The sequence below is a fragment of the Mustela putorius genome, unplaced genomic scaffold (assembly GCF_011764305.1).
Source record: "Mustela putorius furo isolate JIRA1106 unplaced genomic scaffold, ASM1176430v1.1 tig00003988_pilon_pilon_pilon, whole genome shotgun sequence".
Lineage (NCBI taxonomy): Eukaryota > Metazoa > Chordata > Mammalia > Carnivora > Mustelidae > Mustela > Mustela putorius.
Window position 1 is genome coordinate 2,142,113 of NW_025422127.1, and position 22,720 is coordinate 2,164,832.

A 22,720-nucleotide genomic window follows, 5' to 3' on the forward strand; every position below is an offset into this window, starting at 1 on the left:
AAGAGTCATATGCTCTTCTGACTGAGCCAGCCAGGCACTCCTCCATACTTTGTTGCGTATGCTTCTGGTATCACATAAAATCATCGGAAAATCAAAAGCATGAAGCATTTCTCCTGTTTTCTTCTTAGAGTTTTATGGTTTTAGGTCTTACATTCTTTTGTAGTTAATTTCTATATTTGGTATCCAGTAAGAATCCAACTTCATTCTATTCCATGTGGATATCCAGTCTTCCCAGCACCATCTGTTGCAGACTAGGTTTCTTTTTTATAGAACCAAATAGGCAACTGTGTCATTCATGAGCTGCGTTAACCGGGAAAACACAAAGGAAAATTTTGCAAGGCAGACAGATAATGGAAGTAATTTTGTGGATCTTGAAAAAAGATCAAACAAATTTAAGAGAAACCAAAGGGATGTTAAGGAGACTAAAGGACAAATGTGACTATGCATGAATGCCCACTGGAGTTATCAACTAGGTAACTTGAGAGCCATTTCGTGGAAAGCCATACTACTGTGGTCTGGTAAGAGAATGAACAGAGCTACCTCTTTCATAGATAAATCATGGGAACAAAGTTGGAGTGAAAAGAAATTTGCAGGATGATACATAGTGTACAGTTTTGCTTAAAGTTTTCAAAGTCTGTAGATCACTAAATGCTTTGGGTACATAAATATGTATTGAGAGAATATCAACTTATATACAGATATTATGAAACACTAGTTCATGACATTGGTATCTCGGAGGGAGGGAATTGGTCTGAGGAAGGATATAAAGGGATCTCTGTACCTATCTATATGGTTTAATTTCTAAAAAATAAAACAGCTGAATGACAGGTACACATACAGTTCTTACCTCATGTCCGAAGTTTACTTCCCAAATAAAAAGAAAATCTGCTAATGGAGAAACATGGAGAGACAGAGAGGCTAACTAAATTGGCCTACTGTTTTCTTTCCCCTTTAGAAATCAGAATGGTCATTCAGTAAATAACCAGTGTCTGTTTCGCAGATTCTTGGCAAAATGCTTCTAACAGACCTATATGTTTTGGGGTTATCAGTTTTTGTTTTTTTTTTTTAAGATTTTATTTATTTATTTGATAGATCACAAGTAGGCAAGAGAGGCAGACAGAGAGGGGGAAGCAGGCTCCCTGCTGAGCAGAGAGCCAGATGTGGGGCTTGATCCCAGGACCCTGGGATCACAGCCTGAGCTTAAGGCAGAGGCATTAGCCCACTGAGCCACCCAGGTGCCCCCTTTTTTTTAACAGATGAGGTCAGAGATTACTTAAAATATCATTGTTAAATAGTCTATTTAGGGGTGCCTGGGTGGCTCAGTTGGTTTAGCATCTGCCTACGGCTCAGGTCATGATCTTGGGCTCCTGGGATCAAGGCTCCCTGCTCAGCACCAAGTCTGCTTCTCCCTCTCCCTCTGACCCTCCCCTTGCCTCTGCTCTCAAATAAATAAAATCTTTCCAAAAAAAAAAAAAAAAGGTCTACTGAGTATTTGAATAGAGACTTAATCATTTTAAGAATCAGGAAAGTAAACGGTGGCTCAGTGGGTTAAGCCTCTGCCTTCGGCTCAGGTCGTGATCTCAGGGTCCTGGGATCGAGCCCCGCATCGGGCTCTCTGCTCGGCAGGGAGCCTGCTTCCCTCTCTCTCTCTCTGCCTGCCTCTCTGTCTACTTGTGATCTCTCTGTCAAATAAATGAATAAAATCTTTAAAAAAAAAAAAAAAAAAGAATCAGGAAAGTAATTAAAAAATTTTGCTCATCCCATACATTCCCTAATTTGAGAACCAAGATTTTTATCATTCTGTGACAGAGAAAGTTAGTTGTACATTCCTTTTTTAAAAAAACTTTTTAAGTATTTTGTCAGAGAAAGCAAGTGAGCGAGAGAGCATGCACAAGCAGGGGGAGCAGCAGGCAGAGAAGCAAGTTTCCTGTTGAGCAAGGAGCCTGACATGTAAGTTGATTCCAGGACCCTGGGATCATGACCTGTGCTGAAGGCAGATGCCTAACCAACCGAGCCACCCAGGAATCCCAGCCTTGAGAAGTTCTGTTCAGCAACTTAACTGTTCTACCCTGGTAAAATGGAAGCAGGTCATCAATCTCAGCCAGATGTCAACTTGTGGTTCTCCAGGTAGTCTACCACTTCTTACTAATACAGCCTACCACAATGAAAAGACCCTACTTAGAGAGTAGCTGTCTTTGGAGGAAGTCGTTTAATTTTTTTGGTCCTCAACTTTCACTCACATCTGTTAAAACACTATTCAAGGGCACCTGGCTGGCTCAGTCAGAGCAGCGTTATCACTGTTGACCTAGGGGTTTTGAGTTTTGAGCCTCAAGTTGGGTGAAGAGATTAAATAAACCCAAAAAAACCTGAATTCAGTAATAGAAATGGATAAACTTCTTTGGTCTCCAATGCCTTCTACCATGTTAGTCTGATCCATTCCCATCTTAATATTCCTTCCAGGTGTATTAACACTTATTTGTTTTAGGATTCTTACCTCTACGTTTACTTTTAGCCTTCCCATTTCCAAATTTTAGTCTTCTGCTTTTCCCCCAAACCATTTTCTAACAACCCAAACTCAGACGCTTTACTCTTCTCTTAGGACTTCTATGGAGTTATGTGTATTTTTCATTCACTGGCTAATCATTGTTTATTAGTTTGCCTCATTTTCCACTTACTGTCCTAGCATAATTATGGCTACCCTAATCATAATTTATTTTGTACATTAAAATGTTGCTATAGTGTATGCCTGACAGCAGAGTGTTTATACTGTATACAACAGTCAAAAACTCCTTTCATGACATACCTCTGCATTTTGTACAAAGTGCAGTCTTTTCATCCATATTAATTATGCACCCTACCCTCTCCAACCCTGTACCAAGCTCCTACATATCAAGATGTAACCACTGTGAACTGCTTCCCAGAGGCCAGATGAGGTCATATATTTTTTTTTTCAAGGACTGTAGGCCAGAAAAGAGGCTGATGATTATTAAATATAGAAGACGATTTGCTAACAGTTAACATGTGGGAAAGAATATGGAAAGGAGAAACTTTACATGTAAGTTGTATTCTCTTAAGACAAGGAAGTTCTAACAGACAGCCTAGTATAGTATCTTTAAGAGATGAAAGACTGACATCTTAAGTGAGGAATCTGCGGCACTAAACCTTCTCAAACTCAAGCTGAGGCCTTAAGGTAAATTACATGTTTTCATTTCTAGAGACTTCATGGTTTTTTTTTTGGGGGGGGAGGGGGCAGGTGGGTAGAAGGAGGGAAAGGAGACCAAGCACCCACTGAGTTCATCCAACAAGAAGCCATAACTTTATTAATGATAGAAACAGTACAAATTTCAAACCAAGCTGCAGTTATTCTTTTGAAACACCAAAAAAAGGTCCTCGTTTTCAGATGGTTACATTGTTAATTCCTGTAAGAAAAGAGATCATTAGAAGTAGTTAAAGGCAAACTGGAATTCAGGTCCCTAAATATGAGGTAATTCAGAATAGGCTTTGGAATGAAGCTTCCTAAACTGGTTGATCTTAAGTACAGAAAATAAAGTCACCCCGAACTGGTCAGGGCTGAAGAAGTCAAGGAATAAAGGCTTTAACACTTACCATAATAGCATTTACAATATCATTACTGTTGTTCTTCAGGGCTCGGACTGCCTTTGCTCTTGACACATTTGCTTGTGACATGACCAATTCTATGTCCTTAACCTCTACACCGGTTTCATCAACCTAAGAGAAGGAAGAAAAACACAATAACCCAAAGGCCAAGAAAAATTCTGGTAGTTCTTTGGAGACAGGAGTCTCTTAAATCTAGTTCTTAATATAACTCAGAAACTATTTAAGTCAATTGAGTTTGAGAGCCTAAAGCAATGTAGAACGCACCCATCAATACGAGATAATACTGGGTGCCTGGGTGGCTCAGTCGGTTAAGCATCTGCCTTTGGCTCAGGTCACGATCCTGGGGTCCTAGAATTGAACCCCAAGCAGCCCCAAGCTGCTTCTCCCTCTGCCTCTCTCTCATGGATAAATAACAAATTTGTATTACAAATAATAATACATTATATGTACTATTATAAATAAAATCTTAAACACAAAATACTATCTGGAGAGGATTAAAAGTATAAAAGATTTCCCTATATACCTCTTCCTCTTCACTCTCCTCTTGTACAGTTGGAGTCTGTGTGTTTTCTTGAATGTTTGAGACAGCTTCACCTTGAACTTTGAATTTCTCAGCAGCTGCCAGCTGTGCTTGCTGAGATAAATCCTCGATCTGCAGGGCAGAAAATACAGATTTATGTGACAAGATCAATCTGCAGTAAGTGAAATAAATCATTTATATCTCTTCCAAACTCTCACTCTAAAGCTACTTCAGGTTAGCTTACTATATAGCTTTATATTATTTGCCCTAAGATTATGTTATCACTGTACAGAGAGAACTAGTTTAGATCTAAAGCAATGATTCTCAACTGGGAGGTAATTTTGTCATCCAGGGACATCTACCAAATGTCTGGAGATTTTTTTGATTATCGCATCTGGGCAGGATGCTGCTAAACATCTCTAACACTCAGGAAAGCAGCTCCCCCAACAAGGAATTAACTGACCTCAAATTACACACCAAAGAATTATCTAACTCTTGACTATCAATAGTGCTGAGGTTGAGAAACCCTGGTCTAGAGTGCACCCAAGAAAACTTTACCTTGGCTTCCCCAAAAACTATGTAGGTATCTGAAGCTGGGCTCTTGTAGACATCTGGTTTTGTGATGACAAAGAGAATATTCTTAGATTTCCTGATAGTGACTCTTGTAACTCCTGTAACCTGTCGAAGACCCAGTTTGGACATAGCCTAAGGAATAGAAAAGAACATGAGGTTTTCAACTTCTCTAGAAGCAGCTTCACAAGGGAGCCTAGGTGGCTCAGTTGGTTGAATGTCCAACTCTTTTTTTTTTTTTTTTAAAGATTTTATTTATTTATTTGACAGACAGAGAACACAAGTAGACAGAGGCAGTCAGATAGAGAGGAAGGGAAGCAGGCCCCCTGCCAAGCAGAGAGCCCGATGCGGGACTCGATCCCAGGAACCTGAGATCATGACCTGAGCCGAAGGCAGAGGCTTAACCCACTGAGCCACCCAGGCGCCCAGAATGTCCAACTCTTGATTTTGGCTCTTATCTCAGGGTTGTGAGATTGAGCCCTACACATCAGGCTCTGCACTTAGCAGGGATTCTGCTTTTCCCTTTACCTCCTCCCCTGCTCCTGCACATATTCTCTCACCCCAATAAATAATATCTTAAAAAAAGAAGTAGCTTTAGGAAGTAAAGGACATAGTAATAACTATATCCAAAGTAAAGCCTTAACTGAGGGTTGCTGGAAGGGAAGGGGGTAGGGAGACGGGGTAACTGGGTTGACATTAAGGAGGGTACATGATGTAATGAGCACTGGGTATTAGAGAAGACTGATGAATTGGGGCGCCTGGGTGGCTTAGTTGGTTGGACGTCTGCCTTTGGCTCAGGTTGCGATCCTAGGACAGGATCGGGCCCCATATCGGGCTCCCTGAGTCTGCTTTTCCCTCTCCCTCTGACCCTCCTCCCGGCTTGTGTGGTCTCAAATAGATTTAAAAAAAAAAAAAAAAGAAAAAAAAAAAAAGACTAATGAATCACTGACCTCTACTTCTGACACCAGTAATACATTAAATGTTAATTAAATTTAAATGAAAAAAAGTAACAAAACAAATGAAAACAAAGCAAAGCCTTTTCCTAGGCTAACCTGATATTACAGAATTGGCTTCCAGGACTCCTGATTTTTTTTTTGCCATAGTAATTTCTATCACTATAAATATGATTCTACCATTACAGTTCCCCCTCTCTAAAGCTGCTTCATCAGAACCTTTAATCCTTGTTCATAACTTAAAAACTTACCTTCCGTGCCTTCTTTTCACTCCGGCTCTGTTTTGCTTTACTGACTGGTTCTTCGTCAATTTCAGCGGCTGCTGCCAGCTGAAGAAAAAAACAGCTATGAGTAAACTGGTATATAAGGCCTAGATACTACAATCCCCATGAGGTTTTCCCTTTATGAAGGTTCACAGTTCCAAATACTGAAGTTAGCTTCTCTGATCAACCCTTGTTCTTCAATGCTTCTTTGACCCAAGTACTCTGACCAGCAAGTAGGAGAACACCTACCTGGGCTTGTTGTGTGGTTGCCTGTGTGGAATCCTGTTCCTCAAGCTCTGGTACTGATTCATCACTGTCAGATTCTGTTCCAGACCCTGAGATGACAAATTTAACTTTTACTATTTTACAGGAGATTATAAGGAAAAGACACCTCACCACAGCCTATGTGGAATAGAGGTCACTGGCTTATGCTAGACCTCACAAAGTTAAATGTAAACCAACTGATTTGTATGAAGTCAGCTTGACAGCCTCCAACTCAGCCATAAACTAGTGTGTACACATCCATTAAAGACCCAGCCCCAGAAATAAGAGGTAATTACTAGTTATAGCCAAACAGTTTATAAAGAGTAACTGTTTCCTTTCTCTTAAGGTCTCCACTTGGCACAGGCCAACACTAAGGACCTACGTTACTCCAAATTCTACCCGATAGCCCAACCATCTCCACAAGGTTATGGCAGACAGATAGATTATCTCCAGATACATTTAAATGGAAAAAAACAAAAACAAAAACAAAAACAAAAAACCAGTAAGATCACACTGTGGAGGCAGACCAAGGAGGACACTTTCCCCTCATCCTTACACTGAGTTGGGGAAGGCCAGAAGCAGTTGTGTACACACATTTAGCCTTGTTTTCAAACCACTTACCCTAGCAATTTGGTTTCATCAACATAGCCTGAAGATTCTCAAAGATTGCCAACCTATAGTTCTAATAGTCACCTCTGTTAGAGCCTGTCCTGTGACCTCTCCCCTTTCCAAATAGAATTCACATATTTTAAGTTCACCTCAATCAAAAGACCAAGCATCAATAAAGACTACGGAGAGAAAAAAGCAGACACCTGCACCATTCTCAGGCTAGGAAAAAAGTCTTGAAAAGGGAGTCCCCTGGGCACTGGTCATTACTGAATCTAAATCATAAAAAGAAATTAAAATACTTCTGTATTTCCCAACATTTTAGCAAATCCCAGGCCCAGGGACAAGGTTAGTTATGTGGTAGAGATTAGAGCAAATTAAAAGGTCTAATAGGTCGGTCTTGGTTTTCAATGTCAGATTATTCAGGTAAAAAGATGGCAGATCCAGGGTTAGCTTGGACCATATTATACAAGATGATACAAAACAGACTATCTGAGGTGATGAAAACCAAGATTGATTCACATTCCTAGAACTTTTGCATTTAAAACTATTGTTCTATGTTCTATGTCCAAACACAAGCAGATACACTGGAGAAAGCGGCGCATCCTAGGGTTAGTACGGTGGGTAGCCCCAGGAGGGGTGTGGGCGACACACCATGCACACAGCAAACCAAGGCAAATACCCTTGTTGTTCTTCAGAACAGGCTGCTTGGCAGAGGGGGTTGGGGCAGGGATCCCAGCAGGTTTGGGGGTGGGCATGTTGACGAGGACCGACTGGAAAGGCAGTCCCCCCGAGATTGGTTCCGGGGGAATCAGAGGCGGCAGCTCATCCTCATCAGCAGGGGCTGAGGGCTTACAGGGTGATTCCAGCACCAGCCCAGGTGAGGACGGCAGAATTTGCTGTTTAGGAAGCAGAGGGGGAACTGGGGAGGGAGTGAGAGGCAGAGAGACTGATGGGGTGGGTGCTGGAGGGATAGATGCTGATCCAGCTTTAGGAAGGACCTTCTCAGAGCAAACTGTTGCTGGAGGAGTAGATGTCACAGACCCAAGAGGAAGAGTCAAAGGGCTCTTTGGGAAATGGGCAGAATCTTTGCTTTTTAATGGAGAAACAGGGAGCGTTTTGGGAGCCTTTGAAGAGACTTTCTGAGCAGAGACTGTCAGTGGGGCTGGAGCCATTGTAGGAAGGGGTCCTTTAGTACCATTCTTAGCTTTAGGATCTGGGCACACAGGAGGTGAAGTAGCAGAACTCTTCTTGGCCAGTGGACCTTTCTCAGAGGGAGCTGTGACAACTGGTATACTTTCTGGAGCTGGGGCAACAAGTCCTGCTTTGAGAGCTGTGGAGCCTTTCTTTACTGGTAGGCCTTTAGAAGCCAGAGGGGCAATGGACCCCAGGGCACATGTGACTGAAACTGGAGAGGTAGGGGCCTCTCTGGGGGAGGGAGGACTCTCAGATGAGGGAGTGGGGGTGCCTTTGGATGGGGTAGCCTGGGCTCTCTTGGGGGAAGGAGTTCCTCCTGGGATTCTTTTGGAGGATGAAGTTGCTGAGGTCCCTTTCGGGGCTGGAGCTGCTGGAGACTCTTTGGAGGAAGGAGTCACAGCTGGCCCCTTGGGAGATGGGGTTCCTGGAGCCCCTTTGGGGGTTGGAGTTTCCAGAGACTCTTTGGGGGAAGGAGTCACAGCTGAGGGAGTAAGGGACCCTTTGAGAGATGGGGCACCTGGGGCTTTTTTTGAGGAAGGAGCAACAGCTGGGGGAGTGGAAGTCTCTTTAGGGGATAGGGTTGCTGGGCCCCCTTTGGGGGAGGGAGGAGCCACAGGTGGGGCAGTGGGGGGCCCTTTGGGAGGTGGAGTAGCTGGGGCTCTTTTGGGGGCTGGAGTTGCTTGAGACTCTTTAGGGGAGGGAAGAGCTACAGTGAGGGTCCCTTTCGGAGGCTGGGTAGCTGGGGACTCTCTGGGGGAGGAAGGGGCCCTGGTTGGGGGAGTGGAAGTCTCTTTTGGGGATGGGGTTGCTTGGCCCCCTTTAGGAGATGGAGTTGCTGGAGCTCTTCTGGAGCCTGGAGCTGCTTGGGACTTTTTGGGAGAGGGAGGAGCCACAGCTGGGGGAGTGGAGACCCCTCTGGGAGGTGGGGTAGCTGGAACTCTTTTGGGGACTGAAGTTGCTTCAGACTCTTTGGGTGAGGAAGTTGGTTGGCCCCCTTTGGGAGATGGAGTTGCTTGGGACTCTTTGGAAGAGGAATGAGCTGTAACTTGGGGGGTAGAGGCCCCTCTGGGAGGTTGGGTAGCTGGGGAGTCTTTGGGGGAGGAGGGAGTCATACCTAGGGGAATGGAGGTCTCTTTAGCAGATGGGGTTGCTGGGCCCCCTTTGGGGGAGGGAGAAATAGATGGGGCAGTGGGGGGCCCTTTGGGAGAGGAAGGAGTCACAGCTGGGGGAATGGTCTCTTTAGCAGATAGGGTAGCTGCGGCCCCTTTGGGGGAGGGAGGAGCCGCAGATAGGGCAGTGGGGGGCCCTTTGTGAGATGGAGTAGTTGGGGCTCTTTTGGGAGATTGGGTAGGTGGGCACTCTTTGCGGGAGGAAGGAGCCACAGCTGGGGGAGTGGAGTTCTCTTTAGGGGATGGGGTTGTTGGGCCCCCTTTGGGGAATGGAGTGGTTGAGGCTCTTTTGGGAGACTGGGTAGCTGGGCACTCTATGGGAGTTGCCTGAGGCCCTTTGAGGGAGGAAGGAGGAACTACAGGTGGGGCAGTGGGGGCCCCTTTGGGAGATGGAGTAGTTAGGGCTCTTTTGGGAGACTGGGTAGCTGGGCACTCTTTCTGGGAGGAAGAAGCCACAGCTGGGGGAGTGGAGGTCTCTTTAGGGGATGGGGTTGCTGGGCTCCCTTTGGGGGAAGGAGGAGCTACAGGTGGGGCAGTGGGGGCCCCTTTGGGAGATGGAGTAGTTAGGGCTCTTTTGGGAGACTGGGTAGCTGGGCACTCTTTCCGGGAGGAAGAAGCCACAGCTGGGGGAGAGGAGGTCTCTTTAGGGGATGGGGTTGCTGGGCCCCCTTTGAGAGAGGGAGGAGTCACAGCTGGGGGAGCAGAGGTTTCCTTAGGGGATGGAGTTGCTGGGCCCCCTTTGGGAGTGGGAGGAGCCACAGCTGGGGCAGTGGGGGTCCCTTTGGGGGCTGGAGTTGCCTGAGACTCCTTGGGAGCTTGGGAGGTGGGGGCCTCTCTGGGAGGTTGGGTAGGTGGGGACTTTTTGGGAGAGGCAGGAGTCATAGTTGGCAGAGTGGAGGCCTCTTTAGGGGATGGGGTTGCTGTGTCCCCTTTGGGAGGTGGAGTCATTGGGGTTCTTTTGGGGGCTGGAGTTGCCTGAGACCCTTTGGGGGAGGGAGGACTCACAGCTGGGGGAGTGGAGGTCTCTTTAGGGAATGGGGTTGCTTGGCCCCCTTTGGGGGAGGGAGGAGCCACAGGTGGGGCAGTGGGGGGCCCTTTGGGAGATGGAGCAGCTGGGGCTCTTTTGGGGGCTGGAGTTGCTTGGGACTCTTTGGGAGAGGGAGGGGCCACAGCTTGGGGGTTGGGGGTCCCTCTGGGGGAGGAAGGAGTCACTGCTGGAGTGGAGGACTCTTTAGGAGATGGAGCTGCTGGGTCCCCTTTGGGGGATGAAGGAGCCACAGCTGAGGCAGTGGGGGTCCCTTTGGGAGATGGAGTAGCTGGGGCTCTTTTGGGGGCTGGAGCTGCTTGTGACTTTTTGGAGGATGAAGTTCCTGGGGCTACTTTGGGGGAGGAAGGAACCATAGCTGGGGGAGTGAAGGCCTCTTTGGGAGGTGGGGTATCTGGGGTCTCTTTGGGGCAAAGAGTGGGGGAATGCTTCTTGGCCAGTGACTCTTTAGGGACTTGAGAAGAAAGATTGGCCTCTGGAAGAAAGGACGCTTCAACTGGAGAAATAGGGGAGGAGTGATTTCCAGCAGAAATATCAGGGATAGCAGGAACACTTTTCGAAAGAGGAGAAAGAGTTAAGGTAGTAGGAGGAGCTGAACCCTTCTTGGTTGGACGTCTTTTAGTTTGAGGAGATACACTAGTCCCTAAAGGAGATGGAGAGTCAGCTAAGTAAGTCCCTTTTGAAGATGCATTAACAGAAGCACAAGCACCAGAGTCCTTGGTTGGGTGCCCTTCAGGAGAGGAAGCCACAGGTGCCAATGCTGAGGTATGAGAAATACCGTGAACTTTCTTTGTACCTTGAGGATGGAGAGAGGGAAAGGGCTCAGACTTGGGAATTTCTGGGGCTAGTGCTATGGCAGCTGGAAAAGCAGAAACATTCTGGGGGGATAGAGTCACAGCTGGAGCCACAGGGCAACTTTCAGAGACTGGAGGAACCACAGGTAAAGTAAGAGTGGAACTACCCTTCTTACCTGGATTGCTTTTATGAGATAAAGAGACATCTAGAAAAGGACTGGCTGTAGTGGAGGTACCTTTGGTAACTGCAGGAGCCACTTCCGCAGTAGCAACATGTTCCAGAGGAAATGTAGCTATGCTTGGGGTGGTGAGAGAACTTTTGAGAGGCAGACTACTGGGGTCTGTCTTGATTATAGAGGCTGGGGAGTTAACACTCAGAGGAGAAGAAGCAGTACTTGCTGACATAACTACAGGGAGAGGCTCTACAAGGCTTACCTTTGCTAAGGAGGCTTCAGGAGAAAGAGCTATCTCCAGAGATGATGATATACTTTGGGGAGAGGGGGGATTTTTGGGAGTTGCCAGTACTAATGGTATTAGAGTCGAGTCTTTCTTGGTAGGGAGTCCTGCCTGTTCTGGTGACACAGAGACTCCAAGAGGAGAAGGAAGTTCAGTTTGGATATTTCCTTGTTTTGGTAACTTTACCAATGCTGATGTAGGGAGACCTTTGGAGTTCTCAGAGACTGAAAGAGGAGGGGGAACTGGTATTCCCCCCAGAGGGGTTACTTGAGGAGAAGAAAGCTCTTTGGGAGCCCCAGGAGCCATAACCGAGGCAGTGCGGGAAGCTGAGTCCTTACTACTTATGGGATCTGATGAAACTGGAGGAGACATGCAAGTAGCTACCTCAAGGGTAGTAGGTGTCGCAGAAATTGTGGAGGGGTTAGTCATAACGAATGGGATGGTTCCAACAGAAGAAACAGGAGCTTCTTTTAAGCTCGGACTCCCTGGAGGAAGAGGAATTTGGGTCACCAAAGGCTGACGAGGAGTGGCATTAGGAGAGCCTTTCAGAATGAGACAGGCTGTAGGAGATAATGGAGAAGAGGTGGCTACATTTGATGAGCCAGGACTGAAGGAAGCTATGCCAGTGACAGCAGGGGGGTCTTTCTCAATAGAAAGAGCCAGAGGGGAAGCTGGAGCCCCCGAAGTAGGAGCCACCTCATTTCTGGAGGAAAGTGGAGGAATTACAGATCTCTGAGAAGGGTAAGAGGCCCCAATGGGAGAATGAGCTGCAGAAATGGCATCCACTTTAGGATGTGACAGAACATTAGGATCTGTTTGACCTAAGGGTCGAACAGGAGAATCAAGAGAACCCTGATGTAAAGGTGCTAGATGAGAGCCCAGAGAAGTGAGGAAAACTGGAGTGACACTGGGAGCCACAGATACAGACTGGGTTGAAAGAGGTAATGTAGCAGGTGAATTAAGGGGCCCCTTTATGCTGAGGCTTTCAGGGTTTTGTGGAGAAGTCAGAGCTGAGGAAACAGGGATGCCTTTGAACTGAGGGGGAGTGATGGCTGGGGGAGTGGTGGGTGGCATTTGAGGACATGTGGCTGCTCCAGACTGAATAGAGGCCAAGGGAGTTCCAAGATGGGAAGGAACAGCACTGACTATACCTGGAGGGATAGAGGTACCTTTTAGATTAGGGCCTACTTGCATGGGAATTTGAATAGAAGAGGTCTTTGGTTCTGAGGAAACAATGGGAGTTGACAGAGATGTTACCGACCCTGACTCAGCCCCAGCAATCAAAGGAGGTGAATTAAGAGGGTTAAGTGGATAAGCAGAGCTCTTCTGAACTGAGTGGGGAGCCAAGGCCACCAGAGCCAAGGGAGCTGAAGAGGAATGGGCATCTTTCACAACTGGAGTTATCATGGGAGAGGCCAGAGCTAAGGCAGCTGGGGAGATGGGAGGCCCTATTAGGTTTGGTAGGAAAACTGGGGTGTCAGTGGGGGAAGGGGCAACTCCCAAAGGAAGGATTGTTCCAGAGGGTGATTGAGGAAAAGGAGCTTCAAAGGGGGTTGAGACAACACTAGAGGGAGGAAGGAATGGGGAAGCCTGGTTAGGGGTTGCCAGAGGGCATTGTTGGGGGGCCATGGAGCAAGGAGGGGGTAGGGTAGATTCAGGCTGCCTTAAGGCAGCAGTGACACTCAAGGCTGAAGACACAGGAAGCACAGCTGGAGGAGAAAAGCAAAAAAGGGGATAAAGAAGGAAAGGGAAGGAAAAAAACAAAGGTGAGTTATGCAGCCCAAGTTTGTACAACATGCCTCACAGGAAACACGGAATTTTTAATCCGAGAATGAAAGTCACCGCACAGGATTAGACAAAGGTGACAGGCAACAGCAACCTTCCCCAAATATACTTCAGTGGTCGATTAAGAATATATCCCTCTCCCCATCTCCCACATTTCCCAAGTTCTACCCCCCCCACAAGCAAACTATTTTAAGGTGGAGATAATAGTCTAAGTAGCCTATTAGTCTCTAAATGGGGAGCACAGGCCTAGGAGTGGGTTGGGAACAGCATGCTTCCACCCTTTCCCAGATATGCCCTCCCTTCCCTCCTTGAATGAACCCAAAGTCTTTCTTACAGGCCATAGAATACCAGTAGAATGGATGTTCTACTGTCAAGGATCACGAACTAACTGAAACAGATACTGAAAATTGGAACAAGGCAGGCAGTGATGGTGATAATAATGGGGAGCCGGAACTGAATGAAAAACAAAAACAAAAAAACAACCCTCCCCTCACCCTTGCAACAAACCAAGTCTTTTTATGCTCAGGCTTTCACTAGGTCAAGAAAAGCCTGACTCTTAGAATAAAGTGGCTCAGTGGGTTAAAGCCTCTGCCTTCAGCTGAGGTCATGATCCCAGGGTCCTAGGATCGAGCCCCACATCGGGATCTCTGCTCAGCAGGGAGCCCGTTTCCCGGGCTCACTCTCTGCCTGCCTCTCTGCCTACTTGTGGTCTCTGTTAAATAAATAAATAAAATCTTAAAAAAAAAAAAAAAAAAAAAGAATTAAGTTTTAGGAAGGTGGTGTTGACATACAATTCTGTGTGAAGTATTAAATACTAAGTCACTTTGCCTCCCTATGCCTCAGTTCACCTACTGACCCCAAAGAAACAAAAAACCAACCACAAATGGGTTGTACTTCATAAAGTCCACACACCTTCCTAGGTATTGTTAGCTCTTCAGACATCAATTTAAGATGAATTACACTGCTAGGGAGAGAGCTTAGTCACAAGGGTAGGGGCTGTATTATGAAACTGTAGGCCAACTTGTTAAACCAGACTGTGGTTCTATTTTGGAAGTAGGGAATTGGAGTGGAGAATACACTGGCTTTCCATCCCTTAATCTGGATAAGTATGTCATTCTGCCAAAATAGACCAATGTTCAGCACTACAGTAAAGCTCAGTAAGATTTCCTGAATGATAAAAATTCACAATTTAGGGGCGCCTGGGTGGCTCAGTGGGTTAAAGCCTCTGCCTTCGGCTCAGGTCATGATTCCAGGGTTCTGGGATCGAGCCCCGCATCGGGCTCTCTGCTCAGCAGGGAGCCTGCTTCCCCATCTCTCTCTACCTGCCTCTCTGCCTACTTGTGATCTGTCTGTCAAGTAAATAAATAAAATCTTAAAAAAAAAAATTCAAAATTTATTCAACCACTAATTCTAGTTAGAGTATCCAACTCCAGAAAGGACAGGTGGCTCAACCAGGTTTTCCTGGAGAGTTGCTAGGTCAAAATCTCACGATTAAAGGGCAAATGCCTCCAAACATATGAATCAGAATTTGAAACTTAGAATGTTTTCCTCTGACTGGACTTCCAAGATGGTTAGTTAAAGCCCAATTTACATGCTTTAGACACCATAACCAACTCCTTGGGCTCATCTTCACATTCGTTGTAAGAACTACCTAATTAAGAAAAAATTCAGCGTTTTACCACTGGCCCTCCCTTAATATTACTAAACCTACTGTGCAAGCTCTAACTATTCAGAAATAAGCTTAACAGCACTAAGGATAACTTCAGAAGGAAATGGCATGAAGCTTGAAACAAATTCATCTAAATTTCAGTCTCCACATTTGTAAAATCAAGTTGTTCAATAAGGTTTTGATTAGTATTGAATTATACGATCTTTTAGAGATCAGTCCTTTATTCCCGCTTTCCATTAAGTCCCCTGTACCTCAAGGATTTCGTATAGCTTGTTCACTAGCTTAGAGGCCCCTTCCTTTTTTCTTTTCTAGCAGCTGTATTAATCCCCTCAGCTGCTAAAATCAGACAGGTGGGGAGAGAGAACCTCAATGCTTTCAACTATAAACAACTCTATTTTAAGTCCAGAAGGGGAAAGGAATTGCTTAAGTGACAGGTGGGGTTATAAAAAAAAAAAAAGTTTATAGTAAGAAAAAGTGAGGATGGAAGTTACGGCCTGAAGATTCTCTTCATTTATTTCAGCACAACTGACACAGCAAGAACATCATTAAATTTTTTTTCACTACACCCTCTCAAGTTTTCTAGAGAAGTATTTTAATGAGAATTTGAAACCTGCCCTTATACTATGTTTATGTCCATTAATTTCAAAGCTGAAGAGCAGTCAAAGGAAAACTTTATTTCAATCTTCGGTTCTGGGCAAGCTGTTGATTCCAGCACACTATAAACATCTTAGTACCAACCGATAAAATAAGTGAACCAACCCAGCAGGGCCCTGCGGCCCAGGAGGACACATTTACCACCAGCACACATCTCATCCAGACATGTGATGAAGGCACAATGCCAAGCTCTGCCATCTAAAACCTTGATGCAACTTGCTGGCTGCATCTTCTCAAAGCTCAGGTCTCCTTGGCCTGCAAGTGTGTCATCCAGTTCCAATAGGTAAGAATCACCAAGCCCCCTCCCTGCTCAGTTTTACTGAGTTGAGGGCTCTCCGGTATGACCTATGAGGTAGTTGCCATAACCTACAATGCAGGCCTGGGAGCTTTTTATGCTCTCCGATCTTAAATATACTCTTTATAGTCCCATTCCTTAATGAAGTCCCTCCAGGACGGCAGTTAGTATCACGGATTATCCTCCCTGGTAAAGCTACAGCCATCTTTAATGAGTTAACTCTGAAAAAACCAAGGGTATTCCATGTGCCATTTTACCCACCAAATGGTCTTAGGGTCAGTCTTAAAATTTTAATGAACAGTAAGGGGACTAGGGGAACCTACCTGTCTCAGCCTGGGGCTGTGGCAACTCCTGCTCTGTAGCAGGGACGGTTTCTGTGGCTTCACCAGGCATTTCTGAAGGGAATAAAAAGGAGGCCTGAATTGACTGGGATCCGTTCTGCTGCCCAACCCAGAGTCAAATATTCTTAAAAACTCTGCGAAGGGCTGTTAAGGGAAAAAAAAAAAAAATTACGAGGATGTTTCAGGACAATCCTCCCCAAAGCAACTGGAATAGGTAAGAAATAAGACGTGACTCTCAAATCTCGCATCAAGCGAATCACCTTCTACCTCTCTTCACTCCGCAGAGAACGAACCTTCAGTGGCCAAGGGGTTCCTTTTATTCTACACTCCAAATCCCACAGAGGCAACACTCAGCACTGCGTTCTCAACCCCAGGGAGAGGATCCCGATTTGGCTCCCGACCGCGGGTGACTTCAGACGCTAGCCTGCACCACCTCCTACACTCACGCCGCCTGGGCTGGGACCACCAGGTCTCCCGTTTGCCGGACTTTCGGGAACCAGGAGGGGAAAGAGAGTGCCTAAAGTCCCAACACTCGCTTGTCACAATTAAGAACGGCGTGTGTGTGTGTGTGCGCGCGCGGGGGTGGGGGTGTTCCAAGGCTGTGACCCCCTTAACCTCCTTTGGGTTCTCGTGAAGCCGTTCCCAACACCACACACACTCCGCTTCCGCCCCCCACACCGCAACGGCTCTATGTCGCCAGCCTTGTCCTTCAGGCGCGGCAGGCGGCCCTTCTGCCCTGCTTTTGCCAGGACATCAACCGCAGACCCCATTTTGTCCGGAGGCCCCAAGGCCACACTTCCCAGGGCCAAGTAGGAACCCAGCAGCCCCATAAAGCCTCCAACTCCCCTTAGCTCCTAGTCTCTGGGGCGGCTTAGTCCGCAAGAAAGGAGGATGGCTGCGGATAGAGAGTTGCGGCGAAGACAGGACTTACTGTGCGGGGAACGCGGAACCAAGATGGCGGCAGAAAGAGAGCGAGCGAGAGCGTGACCCACGCCTGTTGCAGAAGGAAGCCTGGCGGAGGGGGCGGGACTAGAATCCGATTCCGGGTCAGGAGCTGCCGACAGTCACTTCCTTTGAGTGACCCGTCCTACTGTTCCCGGACGGGGGTGGTGACGAGGTCTAAATAAGGTCTAAATTCGGAACAGGACGCGCTGGCTTGGCAGAAACCTTAACCTCGAGCCGTGCACTCCTTAGATAGCCGACCCCTTTCCGTCCCCTGAGTCGAGGCATTTTTGATACCCGAAAGGAAAGTGTAGTGAGAGAAGCAGCCACTGCGGTAGTAGTAGGCACAGCGGTATTATAGTGACTATTTGATTTCCCTTTTTCAACTAATGCAGGGAAATAGGAGATACTAAATAATATTGAACGCCACAGATTGTAGTCACATCTTTGTAAAATAGCAGTGATTGAGGTTAGCCCTCAATTATTTTATTTTTGGAATACACAATTTAGATCGATGTTGAAACTATTAGATTACACTTCTCAGAGAAAAGCACATAGGCATATATACAATTCTTTTTGTCTGCTGTTTTGGGCAAATAGATATCCTGAAACTCATCCATGCTAGTAAGTCCCAGACCCCAAGTTAAGAACTCTTGCTTTACACTGTAATATTCCTGAGAGTAGAATGTAAATTCAGTGGTTTGTTAGTGAAAAGGCCATGGGTCCTGATCCCCTTGCCCTCTCAGCCCTGCAAAAAGACTCAACAAATACATTACCTAAACCAGCAAAACTATTTGAACTAAAGGCTTTAGGACAATTGTGGCTGCCTTTTAAGGGAAGCAGTGACGTTATGCTCTAAAAACTATTTTGAAGTGAGGATTAGTGAATTAGGATTAAATGAAATAGAGTTTACCAGGAATGAGAAATTCTGAAAATTTTTTCAGATAGGGGAGACAATATTGTGGAATGATTATGAACTCTGGGGGCACCTGGGTGGCTCAGTGGGTTAAAGCCTCTGCCTTCGGCTCTGGTCATGTTCCCGGGGTCCTGGGATGGAGCCCCATATCCGCCACTCTGCTCAGCAGGGAGCCTGCTTCCTCCTCTCCCTCTCTGCCTGCCTCTCTTCTACTTGTGATCTCTGTCTGTCAAATAAATAAATAAAATCTTAAAAAAAAAAAAAAAAAAAAAAAAGAACATGAACTCTGTAAGGGTGCCTGGCTTGCTTAGTTGGAAGTGCATGCAATTCTTGATCTCAGGTTCATGAGTTCAAGCCCTATGCTGGGTGTAGAGATCACTTAAATAAACTTAAAACACATACACACAGAACCTGGACTCTAGCTATACTTGTCTGAATCACAGCTTTGTCACCTCATACTGACCTTGGGCAATTTAATTAACCCCTTTGTGCCTCAGTTTCCCCATCTAAAAATGGGGATATAGTAGCTACTTGATAGGATTGTTAGGAAGATTGGTAATATATGTACATTACTTGGAAAGTGCTTACTATTATTTTTTCTAAGTAAATGTGTGATTTGGAAGATTTGTCAGCACAGTCCATTTAACTTCAGAAGAAAGAGCCAGCAATAGCCAATCATCTTCATAGACAAGTAAAGCTATTTTAACCATTTCACTTTCTTTTCCATCAAGCCCACTGACTCTTCTCTCTGTTGTTAATGACTAAGGAAGGATGCATTTTCTTTCTTTGGATTTTTTTTATAAATTGGGCAAGTTTGGAGATGGAAGTCAGTTCTGTGACCTTTGTTTCTACAATTCTCACAAATGGATGAGTTGCTAAAATCAGAGAATAGGGAAGTCAGTGGTCTTTGAGCATGTTTCTGCTGTCTTCAAGAACCAAATATTTATTTTGGAAAAAAAGAAGACTTAATTTTTTTTAAATTAAGTTTTTATTTAAATTCCAGTTAGTGTACAATGCAAAAACATTTATTTATTTATATTTTAAAAAGATTTTATTTATTTATTTGACAGATAAGACAAGCAGGCAGAGAGGCAGGCGGTTGAGGGGGGGAAGCAAGTTCCTTGCTGAGCAGAGAGCTCAATGTGGGGCTCGATCCCAGGACCCTGGGATCATGACCTGAGCTGAAGGCAGAGGCTTTAACCCACTGAGCCACCCAGGCGCCCCCATTTATTTATTTTTTAGTTTTTAATTTTTTTAAAGATTTTATTTATTTATTTGAGAGAGCATGAGAAGGGGAAGAGTCAACGAGAGAAGCAGACTCCCTGCTGAGCGGGGAGCCTGATGTGGGACTCGATCCTGGGACTCCAGGATCATGACCTGACCGAAGGCAATCACTTAACCAATTGAGCCAAGTAGGTGTCCCCATTTATTTATTTTTTTAAAAATATTTTATTTATTTTACAGAGAGACGGCGAGAGAGGGAACACAAGCAGGCATAGTGGGAGAGGGAGAAGCAGGCTTTCCACTGAGCAAGGAGCCCGACTTGGGGCTCAATCCCAGAACCCCGGGATCATGACCAGATCTGAAGGCAGACACTCAATGACTGAACCACCCAGGTGCCCCCAAACATTTATACTTTTACATGAGTACAATATGTTACGCTTTATCCAAGAGCTTTAATATTAAAGCATTAAAATACTTTAATGGTAGGCATATTGGAAGCATGAAACATCTCTTTTTGAAAGCATAATACCAGTCTTTATATTCTGGTTTGAGTTCTTAAGGTAGACTGAGTCTTTAGTAATTTTGTATTCAGGAATTTTAACTGACCCACTGTTTTCCAAACCTAAAAACTGAACAATACATAGTAAATAGAGACTCAAATGAGCAATTTTGCACAATGGTCTTTAATATTTTTTCTTAAACAATTAGAAAAGAGAAGGAAATGCGAGGCATTGCCGTGTGTTGACTGCATTGTAAAGTGTTTTATATATATAAACCAAAAGATTAAAAAAAAAGAAAAGACTGTATGGCTAAAGAGAAAACAATGTTAAAGGAAACGCAAAGGAAAGAAAATAAAGTCATAGAAAACACCAACCTGATAGCTTGACTTCTCAGTGTTTCTCAGAAGATGAACTATATTCCAGAATGACTGTTTTGTTTAGACTGGTTGTAAAACCAGGCAAAAGAAATCTGACACTTTCAGAAAAAACAAAAACTAAAATCAACCTATGGAAGAAACAAAACCTTTAAAATTAAGTATCTGGAAATGTAGAAAGGGAAGTGTTTTGACAAATAAAACAGGTTTTATGTTGGTGAAATTGATTATTCTAAGCTGCTGCTTTATGGTGCAGACTAACCCAATTGTTCTCTGAGGAAAAAAGTCAGGAGCTACAAATGCAACACTTGTTAAAAAGTACTCTACTGGCGGGGCGCCTGGGTGGCTCAGTGGGTTAAGCCTCTTCCTTCAGCTCAGGTCATGATCTCAGGGTTCTGGGATGGAGTCCCTCATCTGGCTCTCTGCTCAGCAGGGAGCCTGCTTCCTCCTCTCTCTCTCTCTCTCTGCCTACTTGTGATCTCTCTTTGTCAAATAATTAAAAAAAAAAAAAAAGTACTCTATTGGGGCTCCTGGGTGGCTCAGTGGGTTAAAGCCTCTGCCTTCAGCTCAGGTCATGATCCCAGGGTCCTGGGATAGAGCCCTACATCGGGCTCTCTGCTCCACAGAGAGCCTGCTTCCCCCTCTCTGCCTGCCTCTCTGCCTGTCAAATAAATAAAATCTTAAAAAAAAAAAAAGTTAAAACACCATTAAAAAAAAAGTACTCTACTATCCCCTACTGTAATCTAGTAACTCATATGTTTTGAATTGAAGTTTGGTATGTTTAGATGCCCAGTTTAAAATGATTTTTAAAGGGCGCCTGGGTGGGTGGCTCAGTGGGTTAAGCCTCTGCCTTTGGCTCAGGTCATGCATGATCCCAGGGTCCTGGGATGGAGCACCCGCATTGGGCTCTCTGCTAAGCAGGGAGCCTGTTTCCCCCTTTCTCTCTGCCTGGTTGTGATCTCTCTCTCTCTGTTAAATGAATAAATAAAATATTAAAAAAATATTTTTAAGGGGTGCTTGGGTGGCTCAGTGGGTTAAATAAAGCCTCTGCCTTCAGCTCAGGTCATGATCCCAGGGTCTTGGGATTGAGCCCCGCATCAGGCTCTCTGCTCAGCAGGAAGCCTTTTTCCTTCCCCCTACCCCCCATCCCCCCTGCCTCTTTGCCTACTTGTGAACTCTGTCAAAAAGAAAAAAAAAAATCTTAAAAAAAAAAAAAAAGATTTTTAAAAGACAGGCAGTGGGGTGTGGCCTGACCAATAAAAATATCAGTAAGTAAAATTAGAAGTGTCAGAATACACACTCCAGGTATAAATGTCTAAGACTTAAGGACAAAGCTCTCATGTACCTACAATATTCAGTCCAGAAATAAGGCTATATCCAGTGAGCTGAGATTAAAGTTTTGAGCATATTATTATTGCTCACTTGCCTCTACATATGGCAACTGGTAGAAGTATACCAAAATATATATGGCAACTGGTAAAAGGTATATCAAAAAATCTTAGAATTATCTTTGTATAATTAGTTTTTTAATTTTTTCATTATTTTTAAATTTTTAAAAAAGATTTTATTTATTTATTTGACAGAGAGAGAGAGAGATCACAGTAGGCAGAGAGGTAGGCAGAGAAAGAGGGGGAAGCAGGCTCCCTACTGGGCAGAGAGCCTGATGCGGGGCTTGATCCTAGGACCCTGAGATCATGACCTGAGCTGAAGGCAGAGGCTTTAACCCACTGAGCCACCCAGGCGCCCCTATTAGGGTTTTTTTTTTTTTTTAAGATTTTTTTTTTTTTTAAAGATTTTATTTATTTATTTGACAGAGAGAGTTCACAGTAGACAGAGAGGCAGGCAGAGAGAGAGAGAGGGAAACAGGATCCCTGCTGAGCAGAGATCCCGATGCGGGACTCGATCCCAGGATCCTGAGATCATGACCTGAGCCGAAGGCAGCGGCTTAGCCCACTGAGCCACCCAGGCGCCCTTTTTTTAAGATTTTACTTATTTTTGACAGAGAGCACCCACAAGTAGGGGAGCAGCAGGCAGAGAGCGAGAAACAGGCTCTCCACTGAGCAGCGAACCCAGGACCCTGGGATTATGACCTGAACTGATGGCAGCCGCTTAACTGACTGAGCCACCCAGGAGCCCATATATTAACTTTTACAAAATATATCTGCTATTCACTTATTCCTCCCATTATTGCTGCTTCCAGAAACCTGGACATTCTCCTTTGGTGGCCTCAGGAATCTTTTCAACATAATAATTTTTCAAGTAAAGGAAATTTTGGGGGCGCCTGAGTAGCTTAGTCTGTTGAGCGTCAGCCTTTGGCTCAGGTCATGATCCCAGAGTCCTGGGATTGAGCCCCTCATGGGGCTCCCTGCTCAGCGAGGAGCCTGCTTCTCTCTCTCCCTCTGCCTGCTGCTCTGGCTACTTGTGCTCTCTCTGTCAAGTAAAAAAAAAAGAAAGAAAAGGAAAGGAAAGGAAATTTTGCTTTGAGTATTAAGACACATTATGGTTCTGTAATATATATTAAATTGCTCTTGATGTATTTGGTTTTTAAAAGATTTTATTTTTATT

At 45.1% G+C, this 22,720-nt stretch overlaps 1 protein-coding gene across 4 annotated transcripts; it reads right to left on the minus strand.

Moving 5' to 3' along the window:
- Positions 1 to 3,293: 3,293 nt before the first annotated feature.
- On the minus strand, positions 3,294 to 17,286 carry NACA (nascent polypeptide associated complex subunit alpha). 4 transcript variants are annotated; one of them, XM_004773154.3, is made up of 9 exons: positions 17,131 to 17,286; positions 16,182 to 16,253; positions 7,477 to 13,164; positions 6,174 to 6,259; positions 5,913 to 5,990; positions 4,697 to 4,843; positions 4,142 to 4,270; positions 3,607 to 3,729; positions 3,294 to 3,419 (listed from the first exon to the last, which is right to left on the minus strand). In XM_004773154.3, exons 2-9 carry the CDS (start codon positions 16,249 to 16,251, stop codon positions 3,405 to 3,407), a joined length of 6,336 nt encoding a protein of 2,111 aa, XP_004773211.2. In that variant the 5' UTR covers positions 16,252 to 16,253; positions 17,131 to 17,286; the 3' UTR covers positions 3,294 to 3,404. The 4 variants fall into 4 exon arrangements, with proteins under 4 accessions (XP_004773211.2, XP_012901662.1, XP_044927532.1 ...); XM_013046208.2 differs by having other exon boundaries at positions 16,182 to 16,343; positions 17,131 to 17,248; XM_045071597.1 differs by lacking the exon at positions 7,477 to 13,164 and having other exon boundaries at positions 3,372 to 3,729; positions 17,131 to 17,281.
- Positions 17,287 to 22,720: the final 5,434 nt, after the last annotated feature.

Bases quoted from the DNA above. Each gene is read 5' to 3' on its own strand.
- NACA (XM_004773154.3), bottom strand. From the start codon at position 16,251: ATGCCTGGTGAAGCCACAGAAACCGTCCCTGCTACAGAGCAGGAGTTG. The intron at 13,165-16,181 runs GTAGGTTCCCCT...TTTCTCCTCCAG, and splicing joins ACAGCCCCAGGCTGAGACAG to CTGTGCTTCCTGTGTCTTCA. The intron at 4,844-5,912 runs GTAAGTTTTTAA...TCTATTCCTTAG, and splicing joins GTGAAAAGAAGGCACGGAAG to GCTATGTCCAAACTGGGTCT.